Genomic DNA, 18,855 nt, shown 5'->3' on the forward strand with positions numbered 1-18,855 from the left:
CGAGAATTTAAATAGCAGGAGCTGTCCTTAGCCAAGTAAGATATCCACTTGACACAGATTCTTATCTTGGAGACGTTAGTGGCATATGTTTACCAAAGACCACGTAAGTAGCTAAGCAGTCAGAGATACTTCCCCAGAATATGCACACAGCAGTTCATAGATTGGAGACTTTCAAAAGAAGAGGAAATGTCTTTGTACACAATAGAGGTGGATGGAGTAGTATTACCTTATGTCTCGTCTTTGTAAAATTAGGCACGATTTGTCCCTGTCTTTATTATCCCAAATAACAGTACTTTAAGCAGACTACTGACTCACTAAGTTTTTAACATAGCACTGATATAAAGGATAAGAAAAAAAAGTAAGAAGTCTTTTATATTCACAATGGATTTTACAGCCTGCAGTGAATAATTTCTTGCTATCTAACAGAGCTTTCAGTCTGTTGCAGGCTGCCCAAAATAGCACACCAAGCTCATGTCCAATCCAATAGACTTTGCTTCTGCAACCAGTCAAAGCTGATGCTGTAAAACAATGATTTACTCTTGAAATCCCCTGCTGCATTCTCAGTGTTCACCCTTCCATTATGCCCCTAATTACCTCCAAAGGAGTTTATTCCTTGCAAGCTTCTTGTTCAGACTGATAAGCATTTCAGTCTGAATCCTCTGCAGATCTCAGATTTACTCCTTGTGCTCTTAGCCGAGAAACTAAGCAACTGTCTCCATTTTTGCAGTGTGTATCTCCCACTCTCTCCAGCTTCTCTTGCAGTTTAGGATTTTTTTTTTTCTTAACAAGAGGCCTCCTCTTGAGAGGCATAATCTCATCAGATGGCCCAGGGACTCTTCCGTTCACTTGATCCTACAACATGGAACTGTTAATTCCAGTCATTACAACTGGTTGAGTTCTTTTCCCTCCCTAGGCTTGTGACAAACACTTTACTTTCAAACATATGAATCGTAGTCTCCACTTCACAAAAATGGATCTCTTCCCTTCTTAAAGCCACAGTTTAGACTACAGGTCATAGAATGCATCATTTACTGAAAGGAGGTCTAGTTCTACATCCTGGTTTAGAGTGAAAAGTGATGGACCCATGCTTTTTGGTTCAACAATGAGAAATTTTGATTCTACCCATATTTATGAGTGGGGTGTCTAAATTCAGTTTCTGGCAAATGCCAAAGCAATAGCCACTTCAAAATAGTATCATTTTTAATGCAATTTTTAATAATGATAATTACAACCTCAAAAACAGTATAAAGTGTAAGGACTCCCACAATTTTCAGTATTTTTATATTAATTTCTCCTCATTGACTCAATTCATTATGATAAAGCTCTGAGTAGTTAAGAGTCTATATCACCTTGGACTCAAATGGAAGGTTATATTATATTAATCAAAACTGACCTGTTCCTTCATATTCAAATAAGATACTAATCCAGCAAATTATTTCTTAAACATTGATCTACGGCAGTTCGTATAAAAATAATATTCCAAAATAATAACATCCCAAATAAACATATACTGCAAAGGACATTTTCTCACATAAGAGCCTTTCTCAAAGAGTAATGTTTTACATGGCTCCTTAGACTACACTGAGGGCTATTTCAATGTACATATTCCAAAAAAAACAGATGTAGTCATGTGATTCATTTTTCTCTTAAGCAACACTTCCTGCTTCTACATTATGCATAATTGGAAATAAAACCATTTGCTCTGCAAAGAAAAAACCCCAAACCTCAGAAGTTAACAGAAAGTTAACAGACGTTTCTTTGACAGTGCTCAGAGTGCAAGCTTCCTTGGAACAAGCTACTCCTATTCTGAGAATAAAATGGCTTTGCTACCTAAACACAGGTAGGTTTCATTAAATTTTAAAGATAAATACACACAGTAAGCTATATGCTGAGTTACCCTCTCTTTCCACAACTGTTCTGGATTGTGGGCCCAGATTCACAGACTTTAAAAAATGGAAGCAGCATATTATGATATCCAAACCTGACCTTCTGTCATAGTTTAGCCCCACTCGGGACCAGACTACGCAGTCTCTCTCTCACTCCCCCCACCCTCTGAGGGAATAGAGAGAGATAATATAAGGAAAAACTGCTCAAGGTTTGACATAAGGACAGGGAGAGATCCTTAAAGTTACCATTACAGGCAAAAGAGACTTGACTTGGGGAAAACTGTTTATTATTAAAGCCAAAGCAGGATAATGAGAAAGAGGACAAAGTAACTTCCTCCCACTCCTCTCTCTTCTCGGGCTTAACATTATCTCTACCTCCTTCCCCGCTGTGAGCCGAACAGGGGGGAAGAGGGAATGGGGGTTACAGTCAGTCCATTGCACTTTGTTTTATGCTGCTCCTTCATCCGCAGGGAAGAACTCCTCACATTCCTCTCCTGCTCCAGCGTAGGGTCCCTCTCATGGGCTGCAGTCCTTTGTGAACCCCTCCGGCATGGGTTGTTTTTCCACAGGGTGCAGTCCCTCAGGAACCGGCTGCCCCAACACAGGCCCTCCACAGGCCACAGCCTCATTCAGGCATCCGCCTGCTCCGACGTGGGGTCCTCCACAGGCTGCAGGTGGATCTCTGCTCCTCCATGGGCCTCCATGGGCTGCAGGGGGACAGCCTGCCTCACCATGGGCTGCATCACGGGCTGCAGGGGAATCTCTGCTGGGAGCAGCATTACTGCTCCCCCTCCTTCGTCACTGACCTTGGCGTCTGCAGCCATTCCTCTCCCAGAAATTCTTCACAACAGGCTGGCAGACGCCTCTCAGGATCTCTTCACATCTCATCTCCTCTCCACTTCTTGCAGCCGGGCTGGGCTGAGTTGGGCCCAGACAGCTGCCCAGTGGGAGGCCAGAGGGTGAGGGCCACAAGGCCCACAAGGCTCGCGTCTCCCCCTTTCTGCCCCCGCTCCACCTTCTTCAAGTCTTATCTTCTTTTTTTTTAATTCTTATTTTTTCCCTTCTTAAATATGTTATTGCAGAGGCGTTATCACGAAACATTCTGCTACCAATTGGCTCAGTGGGTTGGCCCTACGCCCGGCCACGTCCACTGGTCAAAGGGGAACAACTTCTAGAAGCTGCCAGTGTGGCTCCCCCTCACCAAACAAAACCAACACACCTTCCAGAGCTGGCAATGGTATAGTTTCTGCATCATGCTTCTGAATCCTGTTTCAGCTAAACTGTAGGCTCTCTCAGTGATGGACTTTCAGATTTGGTTTAGAAATCTCAAGAGATAGAGTCAAATAGCACACCTAGGTAAAACAGTTCTGTAATTTAGTTTAAGAGTTATCTAAATACTTTTGTTGAATTCAACGTAACATCACAAACAGGAAGACTTAGAGTATGGGTCTCATATTAATATTATGAAAGTAGGCTTGTATGACATAAAATGGAACTAATAGTCCTGCACATGCTTTTCTGTGGTAAGACAGATGGTTAATAAATGCAAGTGTGCACACAAATGTTTTATTCCTCTCTTGGAGGCAAACACTGAAGAAGACTGCCAGTGAGGTTGTAAAAGCCTGAACCACATTTCCTGTTTGCAAGAAAGCAGGTGAAAAAAAAAGACTGGAGACCTTTAAGATTGACGGCAACTCTAGAGATAGATTCATGCTGCCAGATCCAAAACAAAAGCGCATCCAAAGTCTGCCAACACAACTTGATTTCCTGTTGGATAAAGAGGTGGGGAGTATTCCCAGAAACAAGAAAAACAGGTAAGATTTATCTTTTCAGTATTATAAACTTGTAAATGAAGGAGTAGTAAAACCACACTATGGTAGATTACCAGTCTTCCAAGAAGGTTGCTCAGGGTTCTGAAGTCAAATTATTAATACTAATCATCATGATGATGATGAGTCATCGTCAACAGCTTAAACTCTCATTAATTAAGACTAAGCATTGGCATTGGTTTTGTGCTTAAAATATTTATGGTGCTGAGGGCCTCTTATTTTACAATGTGCTGCTTCCTTTCTGAAGTAGATATCTTATAAAGCAATTAGTTGTGCACTAATTAATTGCAGTTTAAGGAATCCTTTACGGAGAATTAATCCTGTCTTAAAAACTCACACAGGTGGAAGCATGTTTAATGCTAATTTAACATACATCTGTCTCTTAATAGGTTTATTTTTCTAAGGGTCATTAGTACAGAATATTATTTATCTCACCATTTTATTGGAGAGGGAAGAAAAAAAAAATTTATTTAATCTTTGACAAATTAGCAGACAGAAACAACAGGAAACAAACCATTTTGTGCTCCAGATCATCATCTTAAATCTGATAGTGACCAAAGTAATTAATTTGCTTCTATGAATGATGAGTTGATACCATAGATGGCATGTCCAGCTAGATAGGTATCTATATTCCCCACCTCGTGTTCCTTTTCAGTAGGAAAAACTGGTAGAAGCATAATACCTTCCTGTTATCCTTTGTGGTAGATTTTCTAAACAAAATACATTAGAACAAGAAGGAATGAAATTTAGTACTTCTGCTACCTATTGTTATGCTGTTAGGAGGATAAACACCTATTTCTAGCCCCAAATTGTTAGATCTGGCCCCTTTCCCCAAAGTTATGAACATGATTATGTCCACTTCTTTGAGTTACAATAACATAAAATTCCAGTAATTCATCCAGGAAAGATTAGAATGTTTGAGGGGTCTTGTTTGTTTGTTTGGGGTTTTTTTTTTTGTTTGCCTCTTCCCCCTACTCCTCTCCAATTACAGTATAATGAACCCTGCAAAGAGAAAATCTAAGAACAAGTGACCAAAAGTCTCTTTATTCCCGTGACTTGACTCTGTTTGTAGAGAAAGTTGTCAATAGATTTAAAAAGGAGAAAAAGCACAATTAACTATGTCTTAAGAAAATCTTTACTTTGCCCATTGTGCGAATATAGTACCTTTAGTTTATAGTAGTGTAAAATATACTAAGAGGAGATGAGTAACCCAATCCCTAAAGTCAGAATAACAAAAATTTCAACTAGATGGAGTAAATAACCTAAGGTGTATGTTCTACTTGGATGCAACGCCAGGTTTGACCCTGTTTCCAAATGGAAATGAATGAATAGCAGAATAGGAATGTATCATTAATACTAGAAAGATTCTGGTATTAGGTATTCAAAATACTGTCATTTTATAATAATTAAATATAGTAGCTCCCCTGCTCATGCATCCCTGCTTCTTCTAACAATGAAATGAAAATTGTCTTTCTCATGAAACCTTTGGCTATATGATGAACTGTTTTCTTTCACAGAGAAGCACATTACTTTAAGAACAGCTTCAATAAGATTTCTTATGAACAAACTACTATTCCTCTTAGGTTTTCCCACCACAGATAGACTATTGCAGAAAACTCTGATGGAATTTGAGCTTATCCTATTAGAACCATAGTGTACTATTCGCAGGGGTGTAATTCTCTCCTTAAGATTTTTTTTTTTCAAAGATATGACAAAATTTTTTTAAATATTCAATTTGATAGCAATTGAGTGAGAATGTCCCTGAACACAGTACTATGGGTTCTTTGGAATAAATATGTAATATGTAAAGAATAATAATCTGGTTTTGCTACATTTGAGAGTAGATGACTTGAATAAGAATTAAAATTACAGAATAGAAGACACTCTTTCAGAACAGACTATAATTAGTCTAATAGACTTCTCTTTCTGTTTATTTCTCACTCTCCATCCACAGTCATCTGATCTTTTTTTTTGTCTTTAGCATAACCAGTTAACTGTCACAGGTTGCATCTGCTATTATACATGTAGGGACAGCAATGTAGTTATCTGAGGAGAAAAATTGTTCTTCATACAAGTATTCGGCTTTCCTTCTACTGCTGTTATTTTCAAAGTAGTAAATATTTAAATATTGCCATTATAAATGTGAAAAGCTAGCTTATTGTCAGCAACTGTAAGGGTAGTAGAAGAGCACCTGGGAAAGAGCTGGGAATTGTGTATCTGTAAAGCTGAGCTATAAAATAAAAATCTCTTGTATTTTGTCCTTGGAAAATAAGATTAACTTGAAACTGACATTAAAAAAGCATAGAACACTCAGAGCGGCATCTGTGTGTCACTGATCAAGGCCTTTACTATGGTTTTGTGGGGTAAACGAAAACCGCTGTTGTTTCTGAAATATAAATAATGTTGTCTGACAAATGAATAGCTCATGTTGCAAAGACAAAAAGAATTTAAAAAATAAAATACTGAGGTCATATGTATGTATACATTCTACTGAAATACAAGCAGATGTTTGACCCAGAGTTATGAAAAATAAATTTAAAAATAAATTAAGTAGTGTTCAGCTAGCAATAAATTTAAATTTTATTTTATTAATCTCCCTGCATCCATGCAGTTTTCTAGATTATCTTTGAGAAAGAACTATAGATTGTGAGGTTTAAAATGTTGGTACTTTTTATTAGAAATCCAAGTTTTATGCCTTTTGTTTTGCTGGAATATTTTAGAAGTCCTAGAATAAAGGAATAAAGTGGGATTGCTCAAATACTGTAGAAGTTAAATTTGTAACTGAAAAGGGAAACAGGTGGGTTACAGGGGTTTACAAGGAAGGGTGACTCTCATCATTTAGGCACTACAAAGTTCTTGCCTTTGACATAGACTTCCTGTAGTTTTGGACAGGTTGCATAGGACGCAAATGCTGAGGCACTAATTGTAGAGTAACCAGGTTCCAAATACTGATGGTTCTTGATATGGCCTGATAACATCTTCTCAAGGTAGGATCTCCCTTTCTTTTAATTCCTTCAATGAAAATATGGAATAAATATAGCCGCTTCATGGGGGTGGTGTATCTCCTCATGAATGTCCTTATCTCATTGCAAAAAAAAGTGCCTCTCAACATGAAAAGAAGTATTGCAGTGATGGAGAAACCTCAAACACCTTTGGGAGAAATGAATTAGGAGAAAATAAAGGAATGGAAATTGGATGTTTAGGTTAAAAGGAAGGATGGCCACTGAAAGTACCATGTGCAAAAATCAGTTACAAGTCTGTCAGAAAGTTATAGCATATTTGCTCTGTTTTGCTCCTTTTAAAAGAGAGTTCTGATCGGGAAGGAAACCTGCATGGGAGAAGCCCGTGTGATTTGTGATGTTTTACTGCCAAGGATTATCTTATCTTGTTTCATCATCATAAAAGCATCTGTGCCTTGGAATAAAACAAAACTAAAAGACCTTTTGCACCAGCAGCATAACTAGGGAACAAAACCTGTAAGGGACAGTTCCTAAGGTGAGCTGGAGACATTCAGCCAAGGAACAAAACTCTGTCTTCTCAGCGGGAGCAAATGCATTGCCCCAGAACCCTGGCTGGCAGCACAGGAATGTGTATTCCTGTACTCCTTTACCTCAGCTTTCCTTTAAGAAGCAAACAAAATGTCAGCCTCCTGAAGGAATCCAGCTATATCAAAACCAAATAAATGTATTAAGGACCTGCTCGAATCTCACTCTGGTAGTATCATCCAGTCTCTCCTGTTGACTCCTCTGCTCCAGCTAGACTTTTTTTTTTTTTGTGTGCGGTATTAGTGAAGTTCATTAGTTTTTTTGGGACCAGGCTTTATTTCAGACACTCCAAATCTAGAAAAAACATGAAACATGCCTCCAAGGAAAGTGAAAAATCTAGCTTTAAGCTCCTTTCATTCATGTATTTGGTTCAGCATTTCCTCCGTCAAGGGTTTTGCAAGACATTTGCAGCAACGCTGAGCATTTTGGCCACTAGACTGTCACATATAGGCTGTTTTCTTCAGCATAGATTGTGATGGCAAATTTGTATGACCTGGGTTAATTGAAGAATTAGTTAAATGACAAAATACATTTGGTGCAGGGGAGTTTCTTCCTGTGTTTCTAAAAGGACTCCAAATAGAGGCAAGTTCACTGCAAAAGGAGGCTTTGTTCAACTACGTTCACCCACCTTGTTACCAAGTGATTCTTCAGGAGCTGTTTGGGTTTTTCTCTGCAGTAGTTTTGGGGGATCACCAGTTCCCAGCTACTGCTCATCCTTTGCCACTACACCCTCTGCTTTCTCAGGAAGGAGAGCAAGGATATGAGTATAAGTAAGTGGTTTTAATGGGAGATGCAAGAAAACACGTAACCAACCTTTGAAATTTGTTGCAGGAATTGTTTAAACCAGGTGATCTTAGCTATTATTCAGAGACATTTCCAGTGAAGTAAGTTGTTTTGACTGAATTCATCTTCAGAAGTACATTCATGAACTCAAGAATTTAGAAAAAAAAATACTGCAAATAGTAAGTTAAAGACAATTACAAAAATAATTTCAAAGCTATTCACTAAAATTACTTTTTTTTTCTTTAGCAACTTCTGATTTTTACTGCATCTTACAGGCAAGCCAATAGCCCACCCTTTGGCTAAATTCCCATGAAACAGTAGTTCTGCTAACAGTTTATTGATGTTGCTTTCCTATCATTTAGCATCTGATTTTGATATAAATTATTTAGCTTGTATAGCAATGGCTGTCACAGAGTAAACAAAAAAATAGCCACTTCAATTAGAGAAAGCAAAAATCAAACAACCACAAAGAATACAGTAAAACTCTTAGACAACACAAACTATAAAATTATTTTCTTTCAGTTACAGAAATGGACTGCCATTTTTCTGTCTGGGGAGTTTTGGCCTTTCTGAGTTTGGCTCTGGTTGTTTCGTTGATACTGAACTTTTCACATTATATGAAAAAGAAGCAAGGTAAATAATGTCTCTGTAAGGAATGGAGTTTGTGTTTAAAGTGTCTGTAGAGAAAGTCATCACTGCTGGGAGATTTCCAGCCAACAAATTGATTCTTTTGAATCTTAAAGTTATCTTTTGGCAAGAATGATTCCAGTAGAGAGGATACAATTTTAAAAATTTTAGGAGAGTCAGGTATGATTACAGAATGATTGCTGGCTGCCCAATCCACTGCTAAAAAGAGCTATCCAAATCCATTCTCTGAAGACAAACCAACAGAAAATATACAAGGTGAAGAATTTAGTTCTCGCTAAATTTTTATTTTTAAAGTATAATTTTAACACCTGTAATTTCCTTTTTTAAAGTGTACTTTTCATGTAACTGGTTATTATTTGTACTTTAATTTTAAAATTATTTTAAGTAGCTGCACTGATTCAAAATACATTTGAGAAAATTTTCTCCTCCCAAAATTTCTGAATGCTTACTTGAATATCAGATTTCATACATATTTTATGCTTAATCAGTTTATTTTGAAAAAAAAGTTCTAATTGCTTTTCATCAGGGTATCCTAATGTAGCTCTTAAACCAATGTGTCACTCACAATAAGGAACTGATTTGTTTATGTTAGAGGGTGACTACAGTCATACTCTGGTTTGGTTGAAATTAACTATGACTTTTTAAACAGAATTGATTATGCCAGTGTGACCTCTGTTATGCATACAATTCTATAGTTATTAAGTTGAACAATCCTCACCGCTCCCATTCAGGGAAAAACTACAGGGAAAATTGCACCTGTGCTATACGTGTATGGGTGGGCAGGCAAACACTGGTGGATTCAATCACATTAAAGACACATACACACCTAATGTACATAAACAGAAGGCCTGTGCTTATAAACTGGACTCACCAAGTATAAGAGAATTAGATTATTATAGGATATTAAAGGAGCTGCTGGAGTGTTGCTAGATGGGGGGATGCCTTTTATTGTGGGTTTTTTTTTGTCTTATAGTCCTACTAAGCAGGTATTTCTATGATGAAAAAATCATAGTCATTTTCAAAACTAAGCTTGTAGCAAGGTTTCAGTCAGATTGGCTGATGTTGCCTTGCTCATGGAATCGGAGCTTACTGTGATAAATTCTGAAGTCCTGGAGCAGAGGACAGAAAGATGGGCATTCCTGAGTTATTAATCAAGCCCTGGCAATAAATTTTTTGTAGCCGTTGCCTCTCTGCTTCAGTTTCTCCATCTGTGTGGATCACAGGGTATCTCTCTTTCAGAGATACAAGCAACAGAACTAGTAAAATAAATAAATGATTCACCTTGTAATATAAAGGCATGATGCACTTCCATAGGCAGAGAAAAAGATGAGGTAGAAGCAGAAGGAGGAGGAAATAAGGAATTAATCGTATGTGTTACAATATATTTTTGGCTGTAGACATTGCAGCCACAGCACAGAGTCATAACACAAACATTTCTTCTATTAGTCAAAAGTATTTGAGAAAAGCAGGGGGACAACTGAAGGTCCACGGAGCTGAGAGCTTTCAGTTTTACTCTCTACAGTGAAATCAAAAGCATGTCAGTTGAGACAATTATCTGAAGTCTTCTAAACCAGCACGTTTCATTTTCTCTTAACTTATTTTTTTTTTAACAAATTTTCCAGCTAAAATGTATAAAGACTATGAAGACAACAGTCCACGGTAAGTTGGATAAAAAAGTTTCTTTCTGGCAAGGATGAAATAAGCAATGAATAATGACAGATGGCTTTGCAGGGACAGCATAGAGGAAAATCCAATATGTCATGTAGCCTGCCTGGAAATGTTGGAGAGCAGGATGGTTGTGGGGAAAAAGTTTTCCAAAGAAAACAAGAAAAAAAAAAACATCTGGGAGAGATGTACTCCAGTCATTTTATCAACAATGAAATAATTGCGTGATAATATGATAATTTTATTTACTGAAGGAAGTGCAAGATATTGAGCTAAAATACTATTTATTATCACTCAAACTCGAAAAATTTATAATAATTTAACAGAACTCTAAGAAAACAATGATAAATTATAGTCTGATATGTAATACTTGTGGAGCAATAATTTATATTTATGTTTCATACCCTTCTTTTACATTATGTTTAAAAGCAATAAAACGAGTCTGTTTACAGCTGCTGGACACCTCATGATCTGTTACAAGTCTGTTTCTCTTATTCCGTATTAAAAAATCCCCAAACTTTAGAAAACAGAGATGGAAAGAGTCTCACCTCAACCCAAATATAAAAGGCCCTTGAAACAAAAACACAAAAGCCTTCCCCCAAACCAAACCTCAATTACAAATCTACTTGAAGCTAGGAAGTCCCTGTTGTCTGTTACTGCCTGTTCAGTTTTAAAGTACCACTGAAAAAGTGGCATTAGAGTGCATTACTGAATTCCCTTGACAAGACACAGTATAGGGATGCAATGGGAACAAGGTTACACAGTGCTTCCCACTAACAATTCTCATTATGAAAACGTGCTTAAAAACAATTTGAAGCAACACCATGTAATGAAACACAGAGTATCATTAAAAATCCAAAGCTGAATTTTGCTTTGGTCTTCTCTAGTTTTGTCGATGTAAGTATTTTAGTTGAATCAAGAGTGGACTTTTTAAGAGCAGCATAGAATTACAGAATGGTTTGGGTTGGAAGGGACCTTCAAAGGCCATCTAGTCCAACCCCCCTGCAAGAAGCAGGGACATCTCCAACCAGATCAGGTTGCCCTGAGCCCCCTCCAACCTGGCCTTGATGATGTGGCATCTACTGGGCAACCTGTTCCAGTGTTCCAACACTCTCATTGTAAAAAAATTTTTCCTTATGTCCAGTCAGAACCTGTCTCTTTATTTTAAAACCATTACCCCTCGACCTATCACAACAGGCCCTGCTAAAATTTCTCTCTGTCTTTCCTGTAATCCCCCTTTAGGTACTGCAAGACTGCTATATTGCCCCAAAATACCCATTTAGTGATTTAGTTTGTATTGCAAAGTGGTTTGAGAGGATATGAAATGGGTTCCTTTCAGTGATCATTAATATTTCTAGAACTACATCATACAGTTTCTTAGTAGTCTTGAGATTAGATTTATAGTAAGTTACAGAAAAGAAGAGTTCAGTTCTTGGCTAGATAACAAATCTCTTCAGAATACAGACACTGCCATTTCTGCCTGCCCCGACGTCCTCTCCCCGCCTGCCCCGGCCCCGTTATTTTTTGTTTTATTTTTTTTGATCACATACAATCTGCTATTGCTATATGTGTGCAAAATGTTTAGAGTAGAAAAGTGGGTTCTGTGAACTAAAAGTATTTTTCCACCCCCCTTCTAGCTATGATGACTATTACACAGAAGATGACCCAGTTTATGGCAATCTCAATCAAGATATTTTAGGTAAGCTTCTCTTTAAAAACATATCTCTGTTCAGAGGCTATAATAAATGTATAGTTAAAAGCTGACTGACCAAATGCTGTATGAATACCTCCTTGGGACAGAACTGCAAACCTCAAACTGCACTACCATTTGTAAGACCGGATCTCATATACTGAATTCAATTTTGTACAGTCCAAATGATCCTGTTAATCCCAATATCTCGAACCCAAGAGCTTTAGTACGTGTAAGGCTGTTGAAATAACAACTTGATCCAGGCATGTTTAAGCAATCCTAGGCACATACTACTCACTGCCTAAAATCAATGCCCCCACAGAAGCTGGCAGAAACAAACATGCCAGTTCTCTGCTGTGGCTGTCCTGCAGATCATCAGCAATGTTGAAAAATATGCTGAAACAAGCCCAGTGGCTGAATGCTGGGCAGATACTGCTTTTCTCTGCTTTACTGGGCTGGAGTTAATGATCCTTGGCAGAGAGATACTACATTAAGGGCAGTAACATCACACAACTCCAGCTAGAGCTAGGTATGCTGAGGGTGTGTCTCTCAAAGCCCTTATGGTGTAAAAGCAGTATTTAAGTGACATGAACACAATTTTTTTTTGCCAGCCTTATTTGAGGTTAAGGAAAACTGAACTAAAGTACTTGAACTGCTGGGAAAAAAAAAAATCAAAATCAAACCCAACTTTTTCATATAGAGTTTGCATAAATTAACTAAGCCAACATTCAAATGCATTGACATTACAAAAGCCTGAAAACTGTAAGGAAGTAATCTGTTTTACTGATGGCTAAAATGAGAAAATAACTTGCACCAAATTTACAGAAAACTGAAAGTAGAGTCAGGAATAGAATTGATTCACCAGCTGCTGCAACTCAGTCTGTTTCTCAGCCAAAGCAAAGATTGCCTATGCTGAAAAATACATCAGTATATGGCTACCTCCTAATTGCAAGATGTCCTAGCAGTCTAAAAGGATGCCCACTTAGTGAATAATGAGAAACTTTTCATCCATATGAATAGAAAATAATTTTCACTTTCACAGTATGTGTGTCTGAATTTCTTAGCTATTTGCCTCTCTGTAAATAGAGGAAGAGATCTGTGTGTAATTTCAAAACAAAAAAAAACTTCCACTGAAGTAAACCGGGGGGAGTTAGTTCTGTACCAGGGAGGATCTCTTGATCTGATCTTTTAAGAGTAGTGTGTCTTAACTAAAAAATTTTTCTACTTTGATAAATTATAGAGGAATGTTGTTACGAGCAGATGAAGTCCCAGCCTCAAAGGCCAGTTAACCAACTACAGGTATCTTTACTTTTAATTCTGGATTTCTGAATTAGGGTAATGTGGTCTGTCTCAGAGTTCTTGTGTTTATGCCATAATAATATGTGACGAAAATCTTCCCACTTCTCATCACAAAAAAATACCAGGCGTTACTGTCTCAGTTCATCCAGGAATTTAAGCACAGACTTGACCCTTTGTTCAATCTGGGTCATAAGTGAGGAAGCAGGACAATTATAGACAGCTCATTTCCATTCATCTGGCATGATAAAGCTCAGTCATAGGCATGCAGATCAGGCTGAATTAAGCCTGCATCTATTGCTATGGCTTATATAAAGAGTTAATATTATTTTGGACATCAATCAAGTGAAAACACAAATTGTATCACATAATAATCATGAGTTTTACTGTCTCTCTTGCTCAGCACAAAATCTACATGCCTTAACAAATGAAAGAAGCTTATTTCTCTATTGATTTGTATTTTGTTAAAATACTTGGATGCCTAAAAGCATGCAAGCTTCATCTGAAATTTGTCTGTAATTGAAGCATTCCTAGCATCAATTTCCTGAGTTGATTTCCATGTATTTCATAAGGAGTGATTTCCAGCCTTTCTCAGGATACTTCAGGAGGCAGAAATATTGGTTTTTTAAAAAAATCTAGACATTTATTTTCATTAGCTTCATGGAAACAGAATAATCTATGAAAATTTCAGTGTCAAAAGTGTTTGACAATTTGCCTTGGAAAACAGAGGGAGGCAGGGGAAAGACAAAGAATGTATTTTGTACTGGAAGTGAGATTACATAGACAGACAAGAGCCATCCATCTTTGGTTTTCTGCACAGAGAACGCTTGTGAAAATTGTTGTTGCTAATAACTGGATTCTAATGTAAAAAAAAAAAAGGGAAGAAAACCAGATCAAATAAAGTCTTGCATCCCAAAGAACTTGGACTGATTATATAACTTACTCTCATTCCCACAAAGAATCTTTTCAATATCTTGATGAATTTTTCCTTACTACCACTATCCTACGAACATGAGTCATTTACCATTAGGATATGTCAGTCTGTTTTCTGTGCTGCTAGAGCTTAATCATTTGCACTTTTAATGAGTTCATTTACAGCTAGTTTGGGTAAACTTTAGCTACTATTATGATTACAGTGTAGACACATTCAAAGTCTTAGACATAACTTTAAAGCAAACATAAATACTGAATATTAAATATACAGTGAATTTCCTTCTAGGTGGAATCTGCCAGTCAGATGTGTTACGCCTCACTTGATCACAGCGTCAAGGGAAAACGTAGAAAACCAAGAAGAAAGACAGACCCTTCACTAGAGGGGGATGAAGAAGAAAGATCATCTAAGCCCACCACGGTGGCTTCCAAAGTTAGCATTTACCTCAATAGCGAACAGCTGGCAGCTGAAAACACGGCAAATGTAGAAGCCATTCATGATGATCCCATCAGATTAATGGGCTTGATTCATACTACAAATGGAGAGAACATTTGAAGTGGCTTCACAAACCAAATATGTAATCATAAAATGAGATCCACTTGTTCATTCTGGAGGAACAGTGAACGATTAGAGATAGTATCCTGGCAAACTGACATACTAAACAATGGCATAAAATGGATAAGTTAAGTGTTGCAAACCATCTTCCAAGCACATTTACGGACTAAGCAAGAAATAAGATCCAGACTGCTATTTTGAAGGACCTGCTTTTCTGAAGATATTCTGAAAGGGAATTGTAGAAGCTGGTATCTCATAGTTCAAATGGTGTTGATTCCAGTAAAAATTAATCCTTTATTTAAAAGGATTAATAACCAACAACTTTCAAACAGTCCCAAAAAACCCACTCTTGCCCGTAGAGCTCTAACACAGTATAACTATTCTTCTGTGCAGGTTTGAACAACGCTTTTTGAAGGAAATCATGTTTCATACTTGCACACTTAATGGTTTAGTTGTTTTCCCAATTAAAAACTGATTTGCTGTTCAAAATTGTGTACTTCTGCACTGTGACTGGTCTATGGTAATGACACAATGTGTCTAAAGCTAATTGGAGAATAATTTAACAGCTTGTTTGAAGTAGTAATTGTGCATCTCACAAGATTTAAAAATATCCTTGTGTATATTCAGTTTCCTTCTGTGAGCAATACCAGAATGCATCTCAAATCTCAACTCCTCTACTAACATAATGTTGTATTCAGCTGTGTTCAAGAGTCCACAAAGATATTGGCAAATGATCTGTAACAATAAATCTCCTAGGGAAGATTTTTTACTTCTAATATTCTATGTGATGTTTAAATTCCTGTTGGGTTTTATATTGCCATTGTTATCAACTATTTTACAGAAGCAGAAAGAGCTTTTCTGTTTCCCCAAATAACTCACATACTGTGTGTACATTCATCTTAAGACTTCAAACTCATGAGATGGTAAGCTTTTCTAGAGTGGGGATTTATTTTTATATTCTGGGATTCATTAGGCAGTAGTAGCAGACAACAGTAAGGTATGTTGATGTAATATGCCTGTGTTGGACAGTTCTGCCTTCTCAAAAAAAAAGGATATTAGTGCCGTTAAAATCTATGCAGAGCACAGTATCAAGGATCTTGAAACTCTCAAGTACATACAGAGCCCTGCAAGTGTTTCAGGTCCTGAAGGAGATAGCCCTGGAAGCAGTTACAAAAACCAAAACAAACAAAAAGCCCATAGTACAAAGAGACAACACCTCCTCTAAAAGCAGAAGTGGATGGACATGTCTGGACATGGGACAAATTTATAAAGAAAAAAAAAAATCAATGTCAAAGAAACAGTTCTTTGACAGCCTGGTTCATGTTTAGTTTAGCTCATAGTTAATGAGCCTCTTTAACATGCCTTAACTTCTATGCTAGACCAGAAGGAATGGGCCAGCCTCTGCACCCAAAGCTGCCTAATGGCATTGCCTGTTTAGCTAGCACTCACAAAATCAAATCAATGTACGTTTGGGTTTTACACCACAGAAACAAGGCAGACTTGGAATTAAAGTGACTTGTTATTACATTCTTAGACCAACTACCATTGGATAAGCAAAAATAAATACTGTTGAAGAATCAATAAAAAGCCACTTTAACGGAGAACCATATTAAATGACGACCTTGACTAAGATCTTAAGGGGAGAAAAGGAGGAAGGCATATCCAAAGCCAAAGATCCAAAGCTAAAGACCAAGATATCAGCACATGAAGTACTAACTTAATTTGATTAGACTGGAAGGAATTATACTTTGTTCCACAGTAGGCACAAAATAAGTAACAAAATACATATCAAGGTACTCTTGCTTAGACTCGCATATCAAAATTGTTTGACTAGCAGTATTATGTAAAATATTTCAATTTAGTTGGCACCAGTCAGATGCAATACTCACTGCTCTGAGACGAATAAAAGAGAAAGCTTTTGTAGACAGTCTCTCTAGCAAATAAGCACAGGCAAAATAATCTATTACTTATTTTCCAACATCACATGAAACAAGGATGCTGTATTTTCATTTAATACAATTTGTGTATATTTTGTACAAAAATTGCTATTTCCCAGTTTTCTCACAGCATTTGCATTCTTGATTATGCCTTTCCTCTAAAAATTCCAAAGTCAATGAATTTCTATGAGTTACCTAAATTCAACGTATCATTTCAGCCTGATCATTAATTTAATGGAAATGAAGTACACAATTCACTCATTGAGTGTACATGTAACAATAAGTCCACTTCATGGGATATAGGTACATCTAGTTTCCTCTGTCTTCTCAGTCTTCATTGTTTAGTGCAGCTATTTATTTATGTCAATTTTCAGCAGCTGCTTTCCCTTGCAATGTAACTTGCTAAAAGAGCAGGGAACTACTGTAAATATTCTCCTTCAATGTATACTTATTTTCCATGTTTAATCACTGCTTCCATTAAATTATTCACTGCTGCTTTCACAGACTCCACTTCAGGATCATCTTTAATGGCCTATCAGCTGTTTCCAAGGCACTTCTAATGCTGCCACAATCCAGATTTAGCTTTATTCCTCCAGCTCTCTACCCTGTCTCCTTAAATAAGCAACTGAATGATCTATTTTTTAAAATTACTTTTTGGGATAGTTTTCAAATGACTACTTGAATTCTTAGATGAAAGAGCATTTGTAACATTGCTTCATCTTCAAGCCATTACAGAAAGACCTACAAAAACGATCATATATTAGTTAAATTATCATAAAATCATAGAATAGTTAGGGTTGGAAGGGACCTTTAAAGGTTATCTAGTTCAACCCCCCTGCAAGGAGCAGGGACATCCCCAACCAGATCAAGTTGTTCAGAGCCCCATCCAACCTGGCCTTGAATGTTTCCAAGGATCAGGCATCCACCACCTTTCTGGGCAACACTGTTCCAGTGTTCCACCACTCTCATTGTAAAATTTTTTTCCTTATGTCCAGTCTGAATCTACCTTCTTGTATTTTAATACCATTACTCCTCATCCTGTCACTACACGCCCTTGTCAAAAGTCTCTCTCCAGCTTTCCTGTAGGCCCGCATTTGGAACTGGAAGGCTGCTATAAGGTCTCCCCAGAGCCTTCTCTTCTCCAGGCTGAACAGCCCCAACTCTCTCAGCTTGTCCTCATAGGAGAGGTGCTCCAGCCCTCTGATCACCTTCGTGGCCCTCCTCTGGACTCCCTCCAACAGGTCCACATCCTTCTTATGTTGGAGGCTCCAGAGCTGGACGCGGTACTCCAGGTGGGGTCTCACAGAAGTGGAATAGAAGGGCAGAATCACCTCCCTCAATCTGCTGGCCATGCTTCTTTTGATGCAGCCCAGGACATGGTTGGCTTTCTGGGGCTGCAAGCACACATTGACAGTTCACGTCAAGCTTCTCATCCACCTGTTCCCCCAAGTCCTTCTCCTCAGGTCTGCTCTCAATCCATTCTCTGCCCAGCCTATTTTTGTGCTTGAGATGGCCCTGACCCACATGCACTTGGCCTGGTTGAACTTCACGAGGTTTGCACAGGCCCACCTCTCCAGCTTGTCAAGGTCCTTCTGGATGGCATCCCTTCCCTCCAGCATGTCGATTGTACCACATGGTTTGGTGTTGTTGGTGAACTTGCTGAGGGTGCACTCCATCCCACCGTCCATGTCACAGACAAAGATGTTAAACAGCACCAGTCCCAATACTGACCCCTAAGGAATACCGCTTGCCACCCCTCTCCACTTGGACATTGAGCTATTGACCACAACTCTGAGTGCAGCCATTCAGCCAATTCCTTATCCACCCGTTAAATCCATGTCTCTCCAGCTTAGAGACAAAGGTGTCATGCGGGACAGTGTCAAATGCTTTATATGAGTCCAGGTAGATGACAGCAGTTGGTCTTCCCTTATCCACTGATGCTGTAATCCCGTCATAGAAGGCCACCGAATTGGTCAGGCACAATTCGCCCTTAGTGAAGGCATGTTGGCTGTCACCAACCACCTCCTTGCTCTCCATGTGCCTTAGCATGGTTTCCAGGAGAATCTGCTCCATGACCTTGCCAGGCACAG

At 38.1% G+C, this 18,855-nt stretch overlaps 1 protein-coding gene across 2 annotated transcripts; it reads left to right on the forward strand.

The window, feature by feature from the left end:
- Nucleotides 1–3,568: 3,568 nt before the first annotated feature.
- TRAT1 (T cell receptor associated transmembrane adaptor 1) lies at nucleotides 3,569–15,587 on the forward strand. Of its 2 annotated transcripts, XM_086771865.1 has the most exons (7): nucleotides 3,569–3,700; nucleotides 6,598–6,702; nucleotides 8,566–8,676; nucleotides 10,314–10,350; nucleotides 11,994–12,055; nucleotides 13,287–13,345; nucleotides 14,562–15,587. In XM_086771865.1, the coding sequence occupies exons 3-7, from the start codon at nucleotides 8,574–8,576 to the stop codon at nucleotides 14,826–14,828; spliced, it is 528 nt and encodes a 175-aa protein (XP_086627991.1). In that variant the 5' UTR covers nucleotides 3,569–3,700; nucleotides 6,598–6,702; nucleotides 8,566–8,573; the 3' UTR covers nucleotides 14,829–15,587. The 2 variants fall into 2 exon arrangements, with proteins under 2 accessions (XP_086627991.1, XP_086628000.1); XM_086771874.1 differs by lacking the exon at nucleotides 6,598–6,702.
- Nucleotides 15,588–18,855: the final 3,268 nt, after the last annotated feature.

Source organism: Chlamydotis macqueenii, chromosome 1, assembly GCF_036417535.1.
Source record: "Chlamydotis macqueenii isolate bChlMac1 chromosome 1, bChlMac1.mat, whole genome shotgun sequence".
Lineage (NCBI taxonomy): Eukaryota > Metazoa > Chordata > Aves > Otidiformes > Otididae > Chlamydotis > Chlamydotis macqueenii.

Excerpts from the sequence above, each read along its gene's own strand:
- TRAT1 (XM_086771865.1), top strand. The coding sequence starts at position 8,574 with ATGGACTGCCATTTTTCTGTCTGGGGAGTTTTGGCCTTTCTGAGTTTG. Across the intron at positions 10,351-11,993 it reads TATGAAGACAACAGTCCACG|CTATGATGACTATTACACAG; the intron begins GTAAGTTGGATA and ends CCCCCCTTCTAG. Across the intron at positions 12,056-13,286 it reads TCTCAATCAAGATATTTTAG|AGGAATGTTGTTACGAGCAG; the intron begins GTAAGCTTCTCT and ends GATAAATTATAG.